The following is a 25,556-nucleotide window of genomic DNA, read 5'->3' as shown; positions in this document are numbered from 1 at the left end:
CCTACAATGCCTGGGCATGCTCCTGATGAGGAGGCAGATGTCCACTCATTGAGTGTTTGACAGTTTGAGCAGACACATTGATATTACTGGCCTGCTGGAGGTCATTTTGCAGAGCTTGGGGTAATTTCACACTTGCGTTACTCTTTTCCAGCACACAGTTCCGTCCTAGGGACTCTATACAGGAAAAGAACTGAGCAGTTTTATCCCCATGCATTCTGAATGGAGAGAAATACATTCAGGATGCCTTCAGTCCAGTCTTTGACTTTTCAGGACGGATAGTACTGCAGCATGGAACACTTGCTGGATTAATTTACATTGAAATGCCACAATGCCGGATCTGTCCTTCCAGTCTGCGCAGGCCTTTAAAAATGTGAATAGAAACAGATCCGTTCTTGTAATGCATTTGTGAGACTGATCTGGATCAGTCTACAAATGCTGTCCATTTGCCGAATCTGGCAGGCAGTTCCGGCAACTGAACTGCTTGTTGGATTACTCTGCTGCAAGTGTGAAAGTACCCTTAGGCATTGCTCCTCCTTGCACAAAGGAGGAGGAAGGTCATGCTACTAGGTTGTTGCTCCCATACGGCCACCTCCACATCTCCTGGTGTACTGACCTGTCTCTGGACACTGCTGACAGACACAGCTAACCTTCTTGCCACAGCTCACACTGATGTGCCATTATGGATGAGCTGCACTACCTGATGCTAAGGGCAAGAGCAATGACAAACTGCAAGTGACCAAAACAGCCAAAAAAGGTCTTTGGTCACACCTGCAGAACCACTGCTTTACAGGGGTTGTCTTGCAAATTCTGTTCAATTTGCACAACTGCAGGAGAAATTGAGTCACAATCAGTGTTGCTTCATAATTGGACAGGTTGATTTCACAGAAGTGTGATTGACTTGGAGACATTGTGTTTTTTAAGTGTTCTTTATTTTTTTTGAGCAGTGTATTAAAAACAAGCAAATGGTCAAACTGTCACTCCTCTCCCATTAAATAAAAACAATCCCATAAAAGCGTCATGTGCCAACATAGCGTAAAACAAAGAGTAAAACAAATTCTGCATTGTTATAAAACTTGATAAAAAATAGTATTTCAAACTGTACAGTCACCAGAAGTACACAGTTATCAAAATTCACACAGCTCACTTGGCATCTCCAGAAGCTTCAGCTTTTTGTGCCTGGGAAGGAAAGACAATATTATTATTTTTTTTTACACAGAACAGGAATTTCAATAAGACTGTTGAAAAGTACAAACCTGGTCTGACTTTGCCTCTCCATTCTCTGAAGCATTGCTGGCATCTTTTCCAGAATCTTTTCCTTTCTTGCCTTTGGGAGCTTTGTCAGCCTTCTATAGATAAAGTAGAGCATGTCATCAATGTCATGTATATTTTGCACTCCCACCCAAAATGGTTCCACAAACCATTAAAGAGGACTTCAATCTCTCCTGAAACGCCTGTTGCAACAGCTACTTTCATCCCCTTCTAACCATGGAACATCTATGCTCATGACTGATACACCACTATTATTCCTGCTAGAAGTAATGAATTAACAGTTTGCAATGATGGTCCAGATGGGCGTTAACAGTTGGGGTTATGACAGACATTATCCAATCCCTGTGTCTGACTGCAGCCCCTCCCCAAGTTACACCCATCTGGACCTTTATGGCAAACTGTTTGCAGTTCATTCACGACTTTACCATGAATAAGTCATCATACCAGTCAAGAATTTTGCTCCAGAAATGTTACAGCACAGGAAGCAGAAGTAGTTACTAAAAACAGACAGGCTACATGTCCTCTTTAAAATGGAAAAAATAAAAGCACTCACTAATTTACTAAAAAAAAAACGTCACCCCTGGTCACCTGCTGAAATATAGGTGGCATGACAAAAAACAGCAGATATCCCTGTTTCTAAGACAAATATATGTTAAATTCAAGAGACATTGACTACTTGCCTTTGGAGCAGCTGCTTTTTTGGGTTTTGGCTCAGCCTTTGCGGGAGCGGGTTTCTAAAAAAAGAACGCAACTGTGAGGAACGTACTAAACTATGTTACCATGCAATTCTTTTACTACATGAACAGAAACCATACTTACAGAAGACAAGCGGGCAGATCTTCTCTGGGGCTAAACAGAAGAAAGAATAAATTTATTAGAAATCCTATTTTAGAAGGATGGACATGTGACTGGGCGCTACTGCGGGAAAAAAAAATCAAAAAAAGCCATCAGAACATCTCACCTCTTCTTTAGCTTTACTCTTCTCCACTTTGGAGTCTCCGTCAGCCTGAAAGGTAGAACACACAAGCTGTTGAGCCATGTTTTACTTTGACACAGATGGCAAGCTAATTGGACCAAGCTGCACATGTGAACAGGTAGAGTGCTGAACGGACATCCTGGAATGCGGCCACCATTACACGTGACTGGAGGCGCAGGTACCGCGCCACAGTTACTGCTAGGGCACAGAATGACTTGCTACTTGAAACAAAGGTGCAGCCTGGTAATTAGTGGTAGCCTCCATGCAATACCTACAGTAACAGTGCCTTAAGGATGCCGTACCATACATCCAATTAGCAAAGAATCAGGATAAACTATACAGCCAAATCCCAAAGTGAACCACATCAACCATTACTACATCTGACCTATCCACCTTAAATGTTCACTGGCAATGCACTGGTGTGATTAGGGCAGCCCAAGCTGATAATATAGGGCTAATCTGGGTAGAATTAGCACTGAATCTATATAGTGCAAACTACACTGACCCCCCCAGAAAGATGCCCAGCGACATATGAATCACATATTTTCAGTGGAGAATATGGTGACTAAAGACATGGAGGTACAGCAAGGCCATTACTGTGGATTCTGAATGTATCACTCATAAGTCCATGTAAAAATAGGGGGCAAAACGGGGCATTGTAAGCCAGGAACCACCTGCTATTTATTGCGTTGTTCCACTTCTGCCTACCAAGAACCCTTTGTCATTCCACTGGCAACTATGGCTTAGTGTGGAAAATAGCATTATTTATTCACCTCAGTGTCAGGAGGACCCAGTAAAGCCCAGACTACAGGCGTCTCTCCAATGAAGACACGCCATGCAGCCATTCTGGAATTTCTCAAGACGGTAACACGATGTGCTGCAGGCAGCACACCACACTGTGGCTCGTGAGGAGGGTTTTACCATTGATAACTGATAACGTGACACCGTGCAACACAAAATAACCGCGCTGAAAGCATGGAGGGCAACGCTCGGGCCGATATTTTCCTGTCACCGCCATAACTAAAAGCCGTTTATGACTCCTCCCTTCTTGCAGGTTCGCGCCGTTGTTTTGGCGGAAGCCCCGCCCCCTCACCGTTCTTCCCGCGCTTTACAGTTTAAACAGCTGCTTATTTAACGCCCGGCTGCCTTTCACAATACTATAAGTTAAAGGGCAAACGGTATAGCCCGCCGTGTAGCCACCAGCCTATATGTGCCAGTGTTCACTGGTCTACGAGAGCTCCGTCCCGTGCCTCCGCCATTATGGTGGCAGTCGTTTTTCCTAAGCAGTTCTCTATCGCTTCTACCTTCGCGATGCAGTAATATAAGAGCTATGACGCATTATCCTCACCTTTCTTTTGGGCATTGTCAAGGTCCTGACCGTTTACACGAGCAACAAACACAGCACAGACGTATCTTCCAGCGAATGAAACGAATCCCAGCGCCGCTCTCTGCTTTTATACCTGGTTCGGAGTCCGACCGGTTAAATCCGGATCGCGCTAGGCGTTGTACCTGATTGGTTGAGCATTGACACGTGGGTGGGTACGTCTCGAAGGAAAATAGGAGGAGTCAGGAGCGCGCAGAATTTAGCGTGGCCGAGTGAATGAGAGACCGGGGTAAAAAAGGCGCGCAGACGAGAGGGTGGGGGAAGCATAGGGCATGTAGCCGCCCTGTTTTCATGTCCGCTCATGGCGTCCAGTATCAGGTGTTGTTTTTAAACTTAAAACACGCTATATTCAGCAGCCGAATGAGTCTCGCCGGCTTGGTATGAGGAGTATCTAACATGGCGTTAGGTCTGGGTATATGTGGGTAAATATAACTTGTATGTACGTTAGGACGATGCAGTGCGGTAGGCTCGCCCTTTCAGTACAGCGTTCCTTCAGACTAATCTTTTATTTGCTCTCCACGATATTAAACAATGGTAGCTGCACTGGAGACATCAGTAATCGGATGATGGCCACTCTGTAAAGATGGAAGAAGAAAATGGGGGCAGGATCACATAAAAGGCTCCTGGGAATGTGAACAAAGCTTAAAGAGAAAAGAGGGGGCTAGATGAACGATGAGTATGCTCCAGGCTTTGGGTTAAAATTTGTAAAAAAAAAAAAAAAATATATAATTGTGTTGAGGTCCAGTCCATAAAATGGCTGCTGGTGGAGAATCATGTGACCAGGCAAATCTCCTCCATTCAATGAATTGCACTGTTGGGAGTTTAGTGTTAAAATGGAGGAGGCTGAGGGTACTTTCACAGTAGCGTTATTATTTTTCAGTATTGAAATCCAGTAAAGGGGCTCAATACCGGAATAAAACGCATCCGTTTTGTCCTAATGCATTCTGAATGGAAAGCAATCCGTTTTGTATGCATCAGGATGTCTTCCGTTCCATCCCTTGTACGGTACTTGACCGGACAAAATACTGCAGCTTGCTGCGGCATTTTTTCTGGTCAAAATCCTGGAACAATACCGCACTTGCCAGATCCAGCATATTAATGCCTGATCCGGTACCAAGTGTTCTGTAAATTGCCGGATCCGGTTTTCTGGTCTGCGCATTCGCCGGGATATAGGAGGAGCTAGTTTCGCTTTTGATCTTTGAAAAAAAATTAAATACCGGTATTCCGGAGGAGAAGGATCCGGTATATCACCGGATTCGGAAAAAAAAGCTATCCGTTTGTATATAACTTGCCAGATCTGGCAGGCAGTTCCGTTGCCGAAACTGCCTGCCGGATTCTAACAACGCTAGTGTGAAAGTACCCTGAGTGATATGTCTGGTTACATGACCCTCCATCAGCAGCCATCTTATGGACAGGACCACTATGCAGACAGCACAGAAGATTTGGCTATCAAGAAGGCATGGCTTATAAAATATAGCAAACAACACAGAAAATCAATTAAAGCTATATTAGTAAGTGCCATATAGTCCTCTTACATACACAGTGGTCTGCAATAGCCAGAAAGTGGACAACCCTTGAAAGAGGACCTTTTATGGAATTTTCTTTGTTTAATTAAAGGAGTATTCCGGTTACCATAAACATAACTTATGTTTTAGACTAATTCATCATCAATAATTACCTAATATAATGTAAATTTCATATATTTACCGTTCAGTAGTTATAAAAGTAGTTTTTTGTTTCAATCGTTTTTATTTAAGTTTTGAAATACAATATGAAAGTAATAAAGCTTTCCTTTGTCAAGTTCTACAACCAACTGTACAGTATTGGTGCTAACAAATAAAGTTATGACAGAGCTAAGTGTTATAGTTGAAGGCTGCTATGGCATAGGAGAAGTCAAGCTCTCTATAGCGAAGGTAATAGAATAAAACAGAACAGTAGTCTTGGAGGCGATATGACTGATACAGTAGTGTATGGGGACATGGCAATCATCCATGTTTCCCATTGATACATGAATTTGTCTACTTTATGGTCTTTATAGGCCGTGATTTTCTTGAAGAGGCAGTTGTTATGTACTTTGACTATAATGTCCGCTGACATAGGGATTTTATTTGATTTCCAACATCTAGTGATTGCCACTTTCGTTGCCAAAAATAAATGACCTACTGGAATTCGGCTACGGGGTGGTATGGAATGCATATCCATGAAAAATAGAGCCCGGCGGGGAGATATTTCAATGTTGAAACCACAATAGTTAGATGCTGTTTTAAATATGTCTAACCATAAAGAACACACCAGCGGGCATGCCCAAAGCACGTGTAAGAGGGTACCTCTGCAACCACAACCTCTCCAACAAAGATGAGTGGCACTTGGATTGATTCTGCTGAGTTTATCAGGGATATAGTACCATCGAAGGCAGGTTTTAATTGCTGCCTCATACAGAGTGGTGCTGTGAAAGCTAGATTTAATGAATTTGAAGGTGTCTGCCCACTCTAATTCAGTAATAGTGGTATGTAGCTCTTTATCCCATTCCCTAAAAGGGACGATCTTGGAGAAAGTTGCTTTTGACCCCAGGGCCACGTAAAGCTTGACGCCTGCTTTGCTGAGAGGTTGAGTTGGACTGGACCACATCTCATTAATTTCTTTATTAGCAGTCACTTGATGGGGATTTGGATTGTGACAAGTGACACGTACCTGCAGGTTTTTAAAGAAGTCTACCTTGGGGATCCCAAATTCTTGCTTTAGATCTGCGAATGATTTGATATTCCCATCATTATATAGCAGGTTAATACTCTGGATTCCCAGGGATCGCCACATAGCTAGGTTTGTTTCTGGAAGATGTAATTCTAGAACTTGGAGAGGGGATGTGTTCAGCCGAGAGAAGGGTTGGTGTTTACTATTATTGTGAAAAGATCGCCAATAGTGTATTGAGGCATTTAGTAAAGCTGGTGGAGGAGGTATTTTAAATGGGGAAACACTAATAGTATTTATGGGTTTTGAGATTTTTATTGAAAGCTAGATTTGATTCAATTTGCACCCATGGAGATTTAGGTTCTGGCATCCACCAAAAGTTTAGGGCTTGGACCTGGGTTGCTAAAAAGTAATCCAGTAGGTTTGGGAGACCCAGTCCACCTTTGGTTTTGGCTTTTGTAATTATGCCTGCAGTGGCACTGTCCTAAAGAAGAACAGAAGTTTTGGTAAAATTAACATTTGGAAAGTTGCTATTTGTCCCACCCAAGATATTTCATGTTTTCCATATGAAGCAATATCCTGTTTGATCGTATCTAGTAAAGGGACATAGTTGAGTTGGTATAACCGCGATATTGATTGTGGAATCGCTATTCCTAGATATTGTTTTTGATCCTGTCTCCCGTCAAAGGGGAAGCATTGTTTGAGGGAGTGAAGCATATGGGCTGGGATGTTCAATGGGAGTATTTGAGATTTGGTCTCATTCACCTTGTAATAGGATAGGCGACCGTATTCCTTGATTAGAGAGTGCGACTGGCAAGGCTTTCTGTGGAGAGGATAGGGTCAGAAGCACATCGTCTGCGTATAGGGATATGCAGTGCTGTCTATTTCCAGTATGGATACCTGAGATTTCTGGGTATAATCAGATTGTCTGAGCAAGAGGCTCTATAGCCAAGATGAAAATTAGGGGTGAAATGGAGCACCCTTGGCGAGTGCCATTTGTTAGATAGAAAGGTGACGATAAGGCCCCATTCAAGAACACTCGCTGAGGGTTTGGAGTATAAAGCCCTTGTAGCAGTGATAAAGGTTCCTCCCAGTTCCATGGTCTCCAACACCGAGAAGTCGAACGACCAGTTCAAACGGTCGAACACCTTCTTAGCGTCGAGAGTCACCAGCAAGGCCGCCTCCCCCTTTCGATTATTGTAATGAATCAAGTTTATGGCTCAGCGGGTGTTGTCCGTAATTTGTCGGGCTTTGACAAAACCTGTTTGGTCTGGGTTGATTGGAAGAGGCAAGACCGTTGACAATCTAGTTGCTAAAATCTTGCAGGGCTCCAGATGGCGACCAAAATGGTCGCCAATGCGACTTAGGATTTACAAATGGTCGCCATTTGCGACTAGACCCGCCGCCGCAGCTCTGCCGTTGAATACAGCGGAGGGCACAGGAGCTGATAGTTCTCCGCCCGCCGCCAATGTTCTATTCAGCATCAGCAGCGCAGTGGAGGAGGAGCCGCTGCCAATAAGAAGAGACGGGAGGAGGAGGAGGGGGGGGGCTGTGGCCACTGCGCCACCAATGAAAATAACTGACCTGTTAATACAAATACAGGAGGCAGGTGCCGGAATCAAATAGCGGCACCCGACCTCTATGACAGGGAGATGCACCTGAGGGGTTAACTACTGCCGCTGATCGCAGCTCCCTGTCATAGAGGTCGGGTGCCGCTATTTGATTCCGGCACCTGCCTCCTGTATTTGTATTTAACAGGTCAGTTATCTTCATTGGTGGCGCAGTGCGCCCCCCCCCCCCCAGTATAATAAACATTGGTGGCACAGTGCGCCCCCCCAGTATAATAAACATTAGTGGCGCAGTGGGCAGTGCCAATTAGGGTTAAAAAATAAATAAAAATAAATTAACTCACCTCCTCCAATTGATCGCGTAGCTGCCGGTCTCCTGTTCTTTCTTCAGGACCTGTGGTGACGTCACTGAGCTCCATCACATGGTCCATTACCATGGTGATGGATCATGTGATGAGCTCAGTGATGTCACCACAGGTCCTTTGACAGGTCCTGAAGAAAGAACAGACCGGCTGCTACGCGATCAATTGGAGGAGGTGAGTTAATTTTTTATTTTATTTTTTAACCCTAATTGGCACTGCCCACTGTGCCACCAATGTTTATTATACTGGGGTGTTGGGGGAAGGGGGCGCACTGCGCCACCAATGTTTGTTATACTGGGGTGTTGGGGGTGTGCACTGCGCCACCAATGTTTATTATACTGGGGTGTTGGGGGTGGGGGGCGTACTGCGCCACCAATGTTTATTATACTGGGGTGTTGGGGGAAGGGGGGCGCACTGCGCCACTAATGTTTATTATACTGGGGTGTATATAATGTTTATTATATTGACCTTCTACTAAGCATTCTGTATTAAAGAATGCTATTATTTTCACTTATAACCATGTTATAAGGGAAAATAACACAGTGAATAGATTTTCATCCTAGCAACCATGCGTGAAAATCGCACCGCATCCGCACTTGCTTGCGGATGCTTGCGATTTTCACGCAGCCCCATTAACTTCTATGGGGCCTGCGTTGCGTGAAAAACGCACAACATAGAGCATGCTGCAATTTTCACGCAACGCACAAGTGATGCGTGAAAATCACCGCTCATGTGCACAGCCCTATAGAAGTGAATGGGTCCGGATTCAGTGCGGGTGCAATGTGTTCACCTCACGCATTGCACCCGCGCAGAAATCTCGCCTGTGTGAAAGTGCCTAAGGGTGAATAGGACAAGGGTTCCAGCCCCTAAGGGGGCTAATAGTAAAAAAAAACCACAAACACTAAGGCTACTTTTACACTTACGGCAGTGTGATCCGGCAAGCAGTTCCGCCGATCTGGATGTGACTGAAAGACGCATCCGGATGCGGATCTGTTTCACAAATGTATTGCAAGAACGGATCCGTCTCTCCGCTTGTCATGCGGACAGACAGATCCGTCTTGTATCTTTTTACACATTTCCGGTATTTTGAATGCCGGATCCGGCACTAATACATTCCTATAGGGAAAAATGCCGGATCCGGCATTCAGGCAAATCTTCAGTTTTTTTTCGCCGGAGATAAAACCGTAGCATGCTGCGGTTTTATCTTTTGCCTGATCAGTCAAAATGACTGAACTGAAGACATCCTGATGCAAACTGAACGGATTACTCTCCATTCAGAATGCATGGGGATATGCCTGATCAGTTCTTTTCCGGTATAGAGCCCCTGTGACGGAACTCTATGCCGGAAATGAAAAACGCTAGTGTGAAAGTACCCTAAAATATTAAGTTTAAATCCCCCCTTTCCCAATTTTACATATAAAATATATAAACATATTACATAGCGCTGTGTCCGAAAAGTCCAAACTATTAAATTATTAAAAAATATCTCCTATGCGGTGAGCATTCGCCATTTTTTAGTCACCTTGTCACCCCAAAAAATAGGATAGGACTGTTCTATTATGGGCCGAACGTTTCATAAAATGCGAAATGCACGCGTTTTTTTGTTTTTTTTTCGCGCGGTATTGAGTATCACAATACTTTTTTATGGTGACGAAAGCAAATAAAAATTTTGGTATCGAAACAACCCTACGCCAATGTGATCGGCGTAGCGTTGTCACGATACCAAAATTTTGATTCGGTTTCGATTTGGCGACTAAAAATTTCATTTGGCTCCTAAATTTTTCAGTTTAGGAGCCAATGGCTACTAGGTAATTTTTTTAGTCTGGAGCACTCTCTTGGCGTATATTTCTTATTCCGTATTAAGCAGGGAGATAGGACAGAAATTTTGAGGCTTATCAGGAGGTTTACCAAATGCTTATGAAAGGTTTTAAAATAAAGGTGTGAAAGACCATCCGGGCCTTGAGATTTGTGCAAGGGGAGGGAATTTATTGTTTTGGCCACTTCAGCCTGAGTGATGGGAGCAGACAGAAGTTCACGTAGTTGAGAGGATAACGATGGTAGATCTAAGTTTTTCAGGTATGCACAAATATCTGAAGTGGGAGCTACATACGTTTAGGATGAGTTCTGCAGGTTATATAGTGCTGAATAATATTCCACAAACTTCCACATTGCTTTTGGGTGATACAACTTACAGCCAGTGTTAGAGTGGATAATGTAGGGGATTCTGGACTTTGCCACTCGTAATTTAAGGCGACGGGCGAGCAATTGTCGAGCCTTATTATCCTGAGAGTAGTAGCTCTTTTATTGATCCCAGGTTATTTTCGTATTGAAAAAGAAGGCATTCCCTAAGTTGGAATCTAAGGGAGTGTATTTGGGTGGCTCTGTCTGCGGAGAAAGATTTTTTTGTTAAGCGATTCTAGGGTAGTTAATTAAGAGAGGATATTTTTCATTCTCGATTCTCTCTGCTGTTTCTCTTGGTGGCCTAGCTTAATAAAGATACCTCTAATAAAGGCCTTGTGGGCATTCCACAAACTATAGGGACTTGAGACTGAATTGCTATTTAAACTGTAATATTCCGTGAGAGCTTTAGCGCGCTCTTCATTGTGACCCGTATTAGAGATAAGATAGTGGCTACAGCTCCAAAAGGTATCTCTAATATTATAGTTTTCTTGAGTAGAGAGGGACACAGAGGCGTGGTCAGACCATTTAATCACTCCTATGGTGGATTCTGCGACTAGCTGCAAGAGAGATCTACTCACTAGAAATAAATCAATGCGCGAATACGTCTTATGCACAGACGAAAAGAAGGAATAATCTCGCTCAGAAGCATGTTGGAGTCTCCAGATGTCGTACAGCTCTTCATGTCTCAACAAAGGAGAGAGGGTAGGGTACAAACCTCTGCTACTTGCAGTGGAACCCAGCTCTGCATCAGGCACCAGATTGAAGTCACCACACAAGATCAAATTACCTTTTCTTAGTTTCACAACCTTGGTTAGCACCTTATTAAGTAAATTTGATGTTTGGTGCATAAACAGCAGCTATAGTATATACAAACCGGATTCCAAAAAAGTTGGGACACTATACAAATCGTGAATAAAAACTGAATGTGTAAAATAACATATTAACACTTTTTTATTAGGATAGGGTATTGGTGCCAACTTCTAATATTTTATTCAGAATAGAACATAAATCACGGAACAAAAGTTTAAACTGAGAAAATGTACCATTTTAAGGTAAAAATATGTTGAATCAGAATTTCATGGTGTCAACAAATTCCCAAAAAGTTGGGACAAGGCCATTTTCACCACTGTGTGGCATCTCCCCTTCTTACAACACTCAACAGACGTCTGGGGACCGAGGAGACCAGTTTCTCAAGTTTAGAAATAGGAATGCTCTCCCATTCTTGTCTAATACCGGCCTCTAACTGTTCAATCGTCTTGGGCCTTCTTTGTTGCACCTTCCTCTTTATGATGCGCCAAATGTTCTCTATAGGTGAAAGATCTGGACTGCAGACTGGCCATTTCAGTACCCGGATCCTTCTCCTACGCAGCCATGATGTTGTGATTGATGCAGAATGTGGTCTGGCATTATCTTGTTGAAAAATGCAGGGTCTTCCCTGAAAGAGATGACGTCTGGATGGGAGCATATGTTGTTCTAGAACCTGAATATATTTTTCTGCATTGATGGTTCCTTTCCAGACATGCAAGCTGCCCATGCCACACGCACTCATGCAACCCCATACCATCAGAGATGCAGGCTTCTGAACTGAGCGTTGATAACAACTTGGGTTGTCATTGTCCTCTTTGGTCCGGATGACATGGTGTCCCAGATTTCCAAAAAGAACTTTGAATCGTGACTCGTCTGACCACAGAACAGTCTTCCATTTTGCCACACTCCATTTTAAATGATCCCTGGCCCAGTGAAAACGCCTGAGCTTGTGGATCTTGCTTAGAAATGGCTTCTTCTTTGCACTGTAGAGTTTCAGCTGGCAACGGCGGATGGCACGGTGGATTGTGTTCACTGACAATGGTTTCTGGAAGTATTCCTGAGCCCATTCTGTGATTTCCTTTACAGTAGCATTCCTGTTTGTGGTGCAGTGTCGTTTAAGGGCCTGGAGATCACGGGCATCCAGTATGGTTTTACGGCCTTGACCCTTACGCACAGAGATTGTTCCAGATTCTCTGAATCTTCGGATGATGCTATGCACAGTTGATGATGATAGATGCAAAGTCTTTGCAATTTTTCGCTGGGACACACTTTTCTGATATTGCTCCACTATCTTTCTGCGCAACATTGTGGGAATTGGTGATCCTCTACCCATCTTGGCTTCTGAGAGACACTGCCACTCTGAGAAGCTCTTTTTATACCCAATCATGTTGCCAATTGACCTAATTAGTGTTAATTGGTCTTCCAGCTCTTCGTTATGCTCAAATTTACTTTTTCCAGCCTCTTATTGCTACTTGTCCCAACTTTTTGGGGATTTGTTGACACCGCGAAATTTTGAATCAACGTATTTTTCCTTTAAAATGATACATTTACTCGGATTAAACGTTTGATCTGTCATCTACGTTCTATTACAAATAAAATATTGACATTTGCCATCTCCACATCATTGCATTCAGTTTTTATTCACAATTTGTTTAGTGTCCCAACTTTTTTGGAATCCGGTTTGTACAATGTTGTTTATAGTACATATGATGATGATGTATCTGCCATTAGTATCTGATATAATGGTATTTGGTGAAAAGGCGATAGAATTCCTGAAGGCGAGGATAACACCCCTTTGCTTTTTACGTTAGTGAGACTGTATGACAAGTGGGAATAGATGGTGTAGAATCCTATGGGCGTCTTTACTGCTTTTAAATGTATTGCTTCAGACCATAAATAGGAACGCCTTTGGGGACTATTACGGCCCTTAGCCTTTAGAGAAACTGTATTAAGAACCATGGGGCTTTCTCCGAAAGCATAAGTGATTGGTCTGACCTGTAAAGGTAGCTGTTGTGAGCCAGCCACGCCTCTGCCTCCTATCTCCATATATGCCTCCAAGACTGTGAAGTGAGAAATAGTTATAATACATGCAGAATAAACTTAAACCAGCAGGCAGCCATGTTAGCTAAGGGCTGCGGGAGGTATTTCCGGCCCCCTGCAGCCCCGATCGCTGCTATTGGCTGCGATACGGAGCTGCAGGTGGGTGTCATCTGGAGGTGACCGGTGCTAAACAAGTCAGCACCTGTCTCCTCCTAGGTCAGGCAGGGGACACCAGTGTTTTGGGTCCCCTGCCAGCTCTGCTATTGGCTGGAACAAATAATCCACAGGTGCTGATCAGGCATATATATATATAAATTTCAGTGTGAGTTTAGGATTTTGCTCGAACGCACCATCTGCGTACGTGCATTTTGCAACCACTAAGCACCGATCAGTAGTGTCCGTTACTGATCGCGTCTGTTCAGTTTGCACTGCAAGTTTTTTTTTTGTTTTTTTTGCAGAAAATACTTTTTTGTGCAGCAAAGACTTTTTTTTGTGCAGAAAATACTTTTTTTTTTTGCAGCTTTTCTTCTAAATTTAAATTCTAATTTATTACAATTACAAGCCCCTTCACGTGTGAAAACACTACATACACACCCCTCACACTAAATAAAGTTTTACACATTTCACACGTCACACCCCAATATAATAAAAATGGCCCGTCCATCCTAACGAGTATACTCATCTGAAGAGGCATACGCCATTCTTGCCTCCAATACTGAGACTGCTAGCGAGGGAGAAGAGGATGCCACTTTCCTCTACTCCTCTCCCCTCCTCATCATCATCCTCTGATGAGGGACCCTTTAGAAGGCGCCCCAGGGTAGCAGCGGAGGCAGCCCCCCAGAATGATCCCATATGGACCCCACCCCCTGATGATTATCAGCCCAAAATTCTAGTGTTTGTGGGAAACTCTGGAATCCAAATTGACTGCACGGGCTTCACAGAAATTGACTTTTTCGAAATCTTTTTCAGTGAAGATTTAGTAAATTTTATCGTGGCCCAAACAAATTCATATGCCCAGCAGTTTATTACCCAGAACCCCACATCGCCATTCGCAAGACCCCTTGGTTGGACCCCAGTTACAGCAGCAGAAATGAAAATCTTCTGTTGCCTTCTGCTGCATATGGGGCTTGTTAAAAAAACTGAAATTAGACAGTATTGGAGTGCGGATGTCTTGTTCCACACTTCAATATTCAGTAATTCCATGGCCCGGAATAGATTCCAGTTGATTCAGAAGTTTTTGCATTACAACTATAATGCACAGTGTCCGCCCCAAAATGACCCAACATTTGATCGGCTTTTTAAAATTTGGCCCGTCCTTGACCACTTCGGCACCAAGTTTGTTGAAGTGTACACCCCAGAACAAAATATCTGTATAGATGAGTCCCTGGTACATTTCAAGTGGAGGGTAAGATTCCACCAGTACCTGCCCAGCAAGCGAGCATTGTATGGCATAAAAATGTATAAACTCTCTGTACTATGACGGGAAAGACTCCCGGATTGAACCCCCAGAATGCCCCCCTGTCCTAGGAGTTAGTGGGAAGATTGTGTGGGACTTACTGCACCCACTGCTCGATAAGGGTTACCACCTCTATGTTGATAACTATTATACCAGCATACCCCTATACATGTCCCTAACTGCCAGAGGTACTGTGGCTTGTTACACAGTACGTAAAAATCTGAGAGGCCTCCCTAGATCCCTGGAAGGGGAACCACTTAGAAAGGGTGAAAGCAGGGCTCTCCTTCATGAGAACATGCTGGTGGTTAAAGGGGTTGTGCGAGTTATGAAAAAACAAATAATATAGCACTGAAAATCTGATATATAACTGAGCTAAGCAAGTTTTATGCAAAAAAAAATATATTTCCTCATTTCCCTGGTTCTTTTCTGGCCCTTTGTTTACATGCAATAAAAGCAATCTCCCCCCTCCCCCTGCTCTGCTAAGAGAGAGGCTACAGGAGCTGCCCTGAGTGACATGTCTGCCTGCTGGGAGACTCTGGAGCATATTGTATGTGTAGGACTACAAGTCCAAGCTGTATAATGATACTGCTAAGGGAGTGGATACAAGATCTGCCCTGAGTGCTGGGAGAATCAACAGCAACTTGTAAGTGTAGAACTACAAGTCCCAGCTGTATAATGACACTGCTAATACACACAGGATCTTCCCCCTACCTTCTTGTGCAATGCTCTCTCTAGTATGTCAACTCCACTGCCCAGCATTGTCTCCTCACTGCCTGCAGAGCTGTGCAGCTGAAGGGGTTAAGAATCCTAGCAGAGAGTAGACGGCAGTGAAGGGGGGCGTGGCCAGCACAGTGACGTCTCGTTTACAGGCTTGTAAACGACCTTTATCAGAGCAGGGAGAGAAGCTGACATCACAGGCCATGTGACCCTCAGTGAAATCTGAGAAACCAGCCACTGGAGATAAAGTGAGTTAATTGGAAAGCTGTTACATTTGCTTAGTTAGGAACATAGAAAGCACAAAAAAATAACTCGGATAACCCCTTTAAGTACAAAGACAAGAGGGACGTCCTTGTACTGACCACCATTCACAGTAATGCCAGCTCACCTTCCGCTGTACGTGGTACCACTACCACTGTCCCCAAACCAGACTGTATTCTGGACTACAACAGGCACATGGGAGGGGTTGATCTTTCAGATCAAGTTCTGAAGCCTTTAAGTGCCACACGAAAAACAAAAAGCTGTGGTACAAAAGGCTGGCCGTACACATTGTACAGATGGCAATGTACAATGTATACGTGCTATATAAGTCTAGCGGACACACAGGAACATTTCTTCACTTTCAAGAAGTAGTGATCATGGCCCTAATTCTTCCAAACCAAGCAGAAGAGGGCCCCAGTACGTCTGTAAGTCACAGTGGCCGTGTTGTACCAGGAAAACATTTCCCAGCTGAAGTCCCCCAGACAGCAAGAAAGGGGAGGACCCAAAAAATATGCAGAGTGTGTTCAAAAAGGGGTATTAGGAAGGATACCATTTACCACAACGAAACCTGCCCTGAAAAACCTTTCCTATGCATGAAGGAGTGTTTTAAAATATACCTTACATCCATGGAGTATTAATTTAATTTCATCCTTTATGTTCCCTGTAATATTTCCACTTTATATATCTGATTTAGTATACCTCGCTTGCATATCCACTTTCCAACAACCACTACATATTTTTTTCTGTGAGACAAGCGTGCCCTTTCCACACCTTAAAATCTTCGGGGGTACACTTTCCAAAAAGGGGTCACTTCTTGGGGTTTTTAATTTCTGGGACCCTCACAAATTTTTTTAATGCGACATGGCACCTAAAATCCATGTCTGGTTATTCAGGCCTGCAAAAACCATATTTTGCACTTTGCCTCTAGAGCCCTGCTGTGTGCCCTTACAGCAGGCTACAAGCACATATGGGGTGTTTGCAAAAAGGGGAGAAAATGGGGAACATATACTGGGATGCAGTTTCTCCTTTAAAGGCATTCTGTCATCAGAAATGAGCACTATAAGCTAAACATATGGCGATGTCCCTTGTAAAACACTGAATCCTAAAGTGAGTTTAGCAAATGCCCCTGTGGCTCTATATTCATAAAAAAGCGGTTTATATCACCTGTCAATCACTTAAAAATGTGTCCAAGGGGACGTCTCATGGTGAAAGGTGCCCGGCCGTTTAGGTGCCCAGCGCCGCCTTCTGAGCTGAAATCGCTGCCCTCCCTTTCATTCGATCCGCCTACCTCAGGTGACTAACCTTTCTTGTGCCCAGCCACACCTGCCTGTGAAGGAGCCCAGCACCACCTATGTCTCCTCCTTTCATCAACGATAGTTAGCCATAATCTCGCGATGTGCGAGCTCACGCATGCGCAGTGCCAGTATAGTGTTCCTTCCCTGTGCTGGCATCAGCCTCAGGGAAAGAACTGTGCATGCGCGAGCTCGTGCATCGCGAGATTACGGCTATCTATCGTTGATGAAAGGAGGAGACATAGGCGGTGCTGGGCTCCTTCACAGGCGGGCGTGGCTGGGCACAAGAAAGGTTAGTCACCTGAGGTAGGCGGATCGAATGAAAGAGAGGGCGGCGATTTCAGCTCAGAAGGCGGCGCTGGGCACCTTTCACCATGAGACGTCCCCTTGGACACATTTTTAAGTGATTGACAGGTGATATAAACCGCTTTTTTATGAATATAGAGCCACAGGGGCATTTGATAAACTCACTTTAGGATTCAGTGTTTTACAAGGGACATCGCCATATGTTTAGCTTATAGGGCTCATTTCTGATGACAGAATCCCTTTAACCCCTTGTGAAAGTTGAAAATTGGGATCTGCTAGTAATTTTTCATTTTTACAAATGTGTGCTTTGAAATCCTTTTTCTAGTATTTCTGCCTCCTGTGAAACACCTGTTTGCTGAAAAGTACTCTTTCCACAACTTAAAATGTTCGTACAGGGGTGCTCTGTCCGAAATGGGGTCACTTCTTGGGGTTTTTAATTTCTGGGGACCTCAGGAACTTATTTAATGTGACATGGCAACTAAAATCCATGTCTGCCAATTCAGGCCTGTCAGCAAAATTCATATTTTGCCGTTTGACTGCTGTGCGCCCATACAGCAGGCTACAAGCTCATATGGGGTGTTTCCTGAATGGGGAGAAAATGGGGAACACAACCTGGGGTGCATTTTCTCCTTTAACCCCTTGTGGGGAAAAAATTAGGGTCTGCTAGTAATTTTTTCTTTTCACAAATGTGTGCTTTGAAATGCTTTTTCAAGTATTTCTGTCTTCTGTGAGACACCTGTTTACAGAAAAGTACCCTTTCTACGACTTAAAATGTTCTTAAGGGAATGCTTTTTCCGAAATGGGGTCACTTGTTGGGGCTTTTCATTTTTGGGATCTCAGGAATTTATTTATTTAATGCGACATGGCACCTAAAATACATGTCTGCCAATTCAGGTCAGCAAAATCCATATTTAGCTGTTTGACTCTAGAGCCCTGCCATGAGCACATATGGGGTGTTGGTGTATTCGGGGGGAAATGGGGAACAAAATTTGGGGTGCATTTTGTCCTGTTACCCCTTGTGAAGTGAAAAATGTGGGTGTAAAGCAACTTTTTCTGTAAATAAATTGTGATTTTTCATTTTCACAGCCCAGCGTAATTCTGTGAAACGCCCAATGGGCCAAAGTGCTCACTACAGACCTTGAAATATTCCTTGAGGGATGTAGTTTTCAGAAAGGGTTCACATTTTGGGGGTTTCCACTGTAGGGCCACCTCAGGGTGTCTTTACATGCGACACAGCTCCCAATTACCATTCCAGCTAAATCCACTCTCCTAACGCCATATGGTGCTCCTTTCACTCTGAAGCCTGCTGTGTGGGGTGTTGGTGTTTTTTTTTTGGGGGGGGGGGATGGGAAACAAAATGTGGGGTGCATTTTGTCTTGTTACCCCTTGTGAAAGTGAAAAATGTGGGTGTAAAGCAACTTTTTCTGGAAAAAAATTCTCAATTCAATACATCAATTCTCGTGGGGCACCTAAAAGGTTAACAAAGTTTGTAAAATCAGTTTTGAATAGCTTGAGGGGTGTAGTTTCTAAAATGGGGTGATTTATGGGTGGTTTCTAATATGTAAGCCCTGGAAAAATTGGGTTTTGGAAATGTTCTTCTAAACTTCTAAACATATCAAAAAAATAAAATGTCATTTTTAAAATGATCCAAACATGAAGTAGACATATGGTGAATGTAAAGTAATTACTATTTTTGGAGGTATTGCTATCTATTTAAAAGTAGAGAAATTGAAATTTGGAAATTTGCTAATTTTTCAAAAGTTTTGGTAAATTTGGTATTTTTTATAAATAAAAATGAAATTTTTTGACTCATTTTTACCACTGTAGCAAGGAGTTTGGCCGGCACACGCTGAGGTGCTCGCCGCACGGGATAGGATAATTACCACGTGTGATGAAAAGAAAGATCCCAGCAGACGAGTCTTCAATGCTTGCAAAGTTTTAATGCCTGTAACAATAGTCCATCAAAGGGACGCGTTTCGGCTCAATTGCCTTTCTCAAAAAACAGAAAGGCAATTGAGCCGAAACGCGTCCCTTTGATGGACTATTGTTACAGGCATTAAAACTTTGCAAGCATTGAAGACTCGTCTGCTGGGATCTTTCTTTTCATCATTTTTACCACTGTCATGAAGTACAATATGTGACGAGAAAACAATCCCAGAATGGCTTGTATAAGTAAAAGCGTTTTAAAGTTATTACCACATAAAGTGACACATGTCAGATTTGCAAAAAATGGCCTGGGGTTGAAAGGGTTAATGCAGTTTTTAAAAAATTAAGTTACTTTACTTGCGAGGTATCCTCCGCTCATGTTGCCATCTTGTAATTTTTTTTTTTCAAATACCCCTCGCATGCCCCTTAAGTTTTCACGCCAAGTATATTAATATTAAGCATTAGTACAGGGAGGAGGAGACACCAGGGTTTCTCAGTGGGCGTCTCCTTCTCCCTGGCTGTGCTGTTGTCCAATTGCAGCTGAAAGCGTCACAGCCAGGGATTAACCACTACAGGACCGCCGTACGCAGGATTGCGTCTTTGCGGCGGCCCTGCTATTCTGGGTGGACGAGCTAGCGGGTCCTCTCACGAGAGGCGAGATTTCCTGTGAACGAGATTTCCTGTGAAGCGTGAGAAGAAGTCTGGGATCCAAATGTCTAAAAATGCCCTCCTAAAAGGAATTTGGGCCCCTTTGCTCATCTAGGCTGCAAAAAAGTGTCACACATGTGGTATCGCCGTACTCAGGAGAAGTTGGGCAATGTGTTTTGGGGTGTCATTTTACATATACCCATGCTGGGTGAGATAAATATCTCGGTCAAATGCCAACTTTGTATAAAAAAAAATGGGAACTAGTGACAAAAAATATAAACTTCCATGAACTCACTATGCCCATCACGAAATACCTTGGGGTGTCTTCTTTCCAAAATGGGGTCACTTGTGGGGTAGTTATACTGCCCTAGAATTTTAGGGGCCCTAATGCATGAGAAGTAGTTTGAAATCAAAATGTGTAAAAAATGACCTGTGACATCCTAAAGGTGCTCTTTGGAATGTGGGTCCCTTTGCCCACCTAGGCTGCAAAAAGTGTCACACATGTGGTATCGCCGTACTCAGGAGAAGTTGGGCAATGTGTTTTGGGGTGTCTTTTTACATATACCCATGCTGGGTGAGAGAAATATCGCTCTAAAAGATAACTTTTCCAATTTTTTTATACAAAGTTGTCATTTGACAGAGATATTTATCTCACCCAGCATGGGCATGTGTAAAAAGACACCCCAAAACACATTGCCCAACTTCTCCTGAGTACGGCGATACCACATGTGTGACACTTTTTGCAGCCTAGGTGGGCAAAGGGACCCACATTCCAAAGAGCACCTTTAGGATGTCACAGGTCATTTTTTACACATTTTGATTTCAAACTACTTCTCATGCATTAGGGCCCCTAAAATGCCAGGGCAGTATAACTACCCCACAAGTGACCCCATTTTGGAAAGAAGACACCCCAAGGTATTTCGTGATGGGCATAGTGAGTTCATGGAAGTTTTTATTTTTTGTCACAAGTTAGTGGAATATGAGACTTTGTAAGGAAGAAAAAAAAAATCATCATTTTCCGCTAACTTGTGACAAAAAATAAAAAGTTCTATGAACTCACTATGCCCATCAGCGAATACCTTAGGGTTTCTACTTTCCGAAATGGGGTCATTTGTGGGGTGTTTTTACTGTCTGGGCATTGTAGAACCTCAGGAAACATGACAGGTGCTCAGAAAGTCAGAGCTGCTTCAAAAAGCGGAAATTCACATTTTTGTACCATAGTTTGTAAACGCTATAACTTTTACCCAAACCATTTTTTTTTTACCCAAACTTGTTTTTTATCAAAGACATGTAGAACAATAAATTTAGAGAAAAATGTATATAGAAATGTCGTTAAAAAAAAAAGAAATTACAACTGAAAGTGAAAAATTTCATTTTTTTGCAAAAATTTCGGTGAATTTCGATTAATACCAAAAAAAGTAAAAATGTAAGCAGCAATGAAATACCACCAAATGAAAGCTCTATTAGTGAGAAGAAAAGGAGGTAAAATTCATTTGGGTGGTAAGTTGCATGACCGAGCAATAAACCGTGAAAGTAGTGTAGTGCAGAATTGTAAAAAGTGGTCTGGTCATTAAAGGGGTTATCCCATCATAATGATCACTGTTAAATCTGTTAATGATTTGACAGTGATCATTTTTGTAAATATACTTTATTAACAAATTCCCACCGATTAGGAGAAAATTCATCCCCACTTACCTTATTGTTGTGACTCGGTCTCCCCTGGTTACGACCAGCGCTCTTCCGCAAGATCCCGATGGTCGCGCTTGCCCAGAAGACTTCTTCTTTTCTCCCGGCCGGGCCACTCGCTGTCCTGAACGCGCACGCTGCCGCGCATGCGCGACGGTGACTTCTTCCCGGGCAGAATAGTACAGAGCTGAGAACGCGCACGCCGGCTCTGTACTATACTGGCCAGAAATAAGTCACATTGCGCATGCGCGGCAGCGTGCGCGTTCAGTCCAGCGCGCGGCCCGGCCGGGAGAAGACTTCAATCAAGATGAAGCCCGCCCCCAGCCACAATCCAGGAAGTGAACGCGCGGTGGCAGCAGGTAAGTATGAAACTGCTAAGTGGGATAACCCCTTTAAGGGTGTTTAAGCTAGGGGGGCTGAGGTGGTTAAGAACCGCTCACCTTCTTCCTGCCTGTGACACTCTCTTCTGCATTTGGACCATGACACAGCCAGGGAGGAGACGCCCACTCAGAAACCCTGACGTCTCCTCCTCCCTGTACTGATGCTCAGTAGTAACATACTGGGTGCGAAAAATGCGAGGGGTAATTGAAAAAAATATGTAAACATTAGCGGAGGGTACCCCACAAATAAAGGTACTTAATTAAACAAAAAATAAATAAAAAAATCCATGAAAGGTCCTCTTTAAGAACCAAGGGATTTCTTTTTGTTTACTCCCTGCCTTCTCAGAGCCATATTTTTCCATTCACATAGCCAGCCGTATGAGGACTTGTTTGCGGAATAAATTTCACTTTCTAATGGCACCTTTTCATATTGCATACAATGTATTGGGAAGCTGGAAAACATTTCCAAAAAAAAAGAGGCAATTCCTACATAGTTTTATGGGTTTAGTTTTTACGGTGCTCCCTATGCAGAAAAACTGACCTGTTACCTTCATTCTCTGGGTCAGTATAATTATATCACATTTATATTGTTTTAATTGTGTTTTAATACTTAGAAAAATAAGAAGTTTGAAAAAATATATATATTTCTTGGCATCGCCATATTCTGAGCCCCATCAGTTTTTTTGTATTTAGGTCTACGGAGCTGTGTGACGGCTCATTTATGTGCATGGCTGGGATGGACTGAACCGTCACTGGGGCTGCTGGAGAAGCCTGAGGCTAGCCTCCTTCCTACGGACTATGGACCCAGAACTACGGAGACCCCCTCAGACCTTTTGGGGTTACAAGGAACTATGAACCCTGATTTATGTGTGGAATTTATATGACACATATTTCCTATTGCCCATTAAAGGTGCAGGGTGTGAATTCAGCAACACAAAAAGGGGTTAACTCTTCACTGAGACTCCCACTGATTGTGTTAGTGATGGGATTAAGATAGCTGACTCTGGGGGCGTGGCCAACTGCCGTTATGGCTGGACGCATCTAAGAGCAGCTCCGACTCCCATCCTCAATCCTGACCTGTACGCTTGCTGAATATAAACCCGAGAGGTGTCCCTGGGTCTCCAAGAGTGCTAGAACACAGTCATGAGCCCCAGCAAAGCCCAGATGGCGGCGGAGCGCCTTAAAGAATTTGCCAGGCAAGACGCCCAACATGGCGCTGCAGCTTCCTCACCAACATGTGCGACCAGCACCAGGAGTTAAGCGGCACAGCAGCCACATCCTGATGCTGAGCCGGAGCTCACCCTGCAAACCTCGCATCAACAACTAATGGCGGCCATCACTGGGTGCCAGGTCTCCCTGACAGGGAAGATAGAAGAGGTCAGTGTGGACTTGGGTCTCCTACGCCAGGACGTACAACAGCTGCGCGAGAGAGTCAAGCTTACCGAGACGCGAGTGTAGCGGAACGCCTAGCACCCCGACCGGGTACCTCCGTCGATAGATGCTCCTAGTGCTTCCAGAGGACTCCAAGCACTCCACTTGACACCGTCAGCGCTGCAGACCCCACGAACCGCCGAAGCTTGGTTGAAGTCTCGCCGTCTCCTACCCACCCTGGACCTATGACAAGGCTCCAGGCTCCAGTGGGTGAACCTCTCCTAAATCCAGAGACAGGAACCAGGAACAAGCTCTTACAAGAGCTTATACTCAGGGGAGTATTATGATATAGCAATCCCCAAGGGTGTAGTTATCCCATTCCCCAAACATGAGCCAAAACTTCATGAAGGTATAAAAACAGGAACTCTCTTTATTTTAACAACAAGCATTTTATACACATCTTCCAACAAGGTTACCACCCACAGGGTTTTGTAAATACAGCCAATAACCATGTACAATACACTCAGACACTCCCATACAAATCCTCCCCTCTGCCCGTGATAGAATTACCTCACACTGGGTTGATGCAATCATCACAGGCAGGCGAATACACAATATCCTCTGTCCTGGAGACAACCGAGAAGTAATTCAATTATCTCTCAGGACAAAGGACATCGCCAATACACACAGAGACAATGGAACAGACCTCCCTACTCAACGTATACAATGTCCCACCCTTTTCAATACACATAGAAATTTAACATCCCAAAATGGCACGAATTAGACCAGGGTTCAAGTTAGTCCAAGTCCTTTGTGAACAAATGAGGCCTGGCTGATGAGAGGGCCCATAATCCTGGGGCAAGAGGCTAGTAGCCAGGCCCCTCCAAAACCCAGTGGTGAGGTTGGTTTCGCCACAGCGAGTATCAGACCTGGAGGACTTGACTGGTCCCTTGCCGGCAAGACTCGCCGCCGTGGAAGCGTCTGTGGAACGCTTGGTTTTTCTTGGTTCATGGTTCGGTAACGTATTGCATTACATTTGTATGTGGACTCGGGGACACTGAGGTTTACTTACTGGTCGTTCATCGTTGAACGCACCTATGACACTGGCAAGTGTTACTGTTATTGTGGGGAGCCAGCTACCGTACCTGCACTGGAATTCCACCTTCTTACACCGTGCAGGTCCCCCGTGCACATGGCCATTTGCTATTCTGGTTATACTTATGTTCTAATAGTAAACCCAACGTTTGGGTGGTTGAGAGTATCTCTTATGTTACACGCTATTACTGAAGTGTATTGTAGTCAAGCAATGAGTGTTCATGCTAATATGTACCTTCCTCGCCATAGTGAACCCCAGTGGCTAGGTGCCTATTCCTATTACTTTGCCTGGATTCCACTATGGCAGATCTTAGAGTAAGGTCTTGTAATGTGAGGGGTTTGGGGGGGCCTAGGAAGCGAATGGCGGTATTCACACATATCCGTGGTTATGCTCCACATATACTAGGATTGCAGGAAACACATCTTACCATGGAAACGGGAGGGAGAGTCAAGAAACCCTGGGCTCAGTGGGTGGAGAGTGCTTATGGTAATTCATACTCTAAAGGGGTCTCCCTATTGATACACCGGGCAGTCCGGTGGGATCCACATCACATGAGTATTGACCCAGAGGGGAAATATGTTTTTGTGTATGCTCATATTAATGGAATGCCGTATGTAATACTAAATATGTATAACCCTCCTCCAGCTAGTCTCTCGCTGCTTCAGACAGCGGCCTGGTTTGCAGCACAATTCCCATCAGCCGGGATTCTTGGCATGGGAGATCTTAACCTGCCCCTGGATGAATCAAGGGACAGGTTTCGCAACCCGTCCAATAGTTCTATTCGCCGGTCACCCAATACTGCTCTGGCGTGCCTGCTGTCTGAGCTGGGATGGATTGACATATGGACAGAGAGGTACCCGGACCGAATAGAAGCTCTATCTAGGATTGATTACCTCCTGGGCACCTCTGGCACCTTTATGGCAATGCGGGACATACATTATGGGCCCCAGGGTCCGTCTGACCACGCACCTATAATTGCCTCAATCACTAACCCTTACACTGCTGTTCGAATCCCAAAGCAACCCATTCACCCGTTCTGGTTATCTTTAATGTCCCTAAACGATTGGGTACCTGACCAGCTCCATACCTTTCTCGCAATTAACTTAGATGACACTGACTCGGCCCTGCTGTGGGAGACTCTG

At 44.0% G+C, this 25,556-nt stretch overlaps 1 protein-coding gene across 1 annotated transcript; it reads right to left on the bottom strand.

Moving 5' to 3' along the window:
• Positions 1-910: 910 nt before the first annotated feature.
• Positions 911-3,744, bottom strand: HMGN2 (high mobility group nucleosomal binding domain 2). Its single transcript, XM_040424247.1, has 6 exons — positions 3,594-3,744; positions 2,231-2,275; positions 2,089-2,118; positions 1,950-2,003; positions 1,254-1,346; positions 911-1,176 (listed from the first exon to the last, which is right to left on the bottom strand). The coding sequence occupies exons 1-6, from the start codon at positions 3,606-3,608 to the stop codon at positions 1,141-1,143; spliced, it is 273 nt and encodes a 90-aa protein (XP_040280181.1). The 5' UTR covers positions 3,609-3,744; the 3' UTR covers positions 911-1,140.
• Positions 3,745-25,556: the final 21,812 nt, after the last annotated feature.

The sequence above is a fragment of the Bufo bufo genome, chromosome 3 (genome assembly GCF_905171765.1).
Source record: "Bufo bufo chromosome 3, aBufBuf1.1, whole genome shotgun sequence".
In the NCBI taxonomy this organism is placed as follows: domain Eukaryota; kingdom Metazoa; phylum Chordata; class Amphibia; order Anura; family Bufonidae; genus Bufo; species Bufo bufo.
Note: the sequence above shows the minus strand (reverse complement) of the source record. Positions and strands in the feature narration are given on the sequence as shown.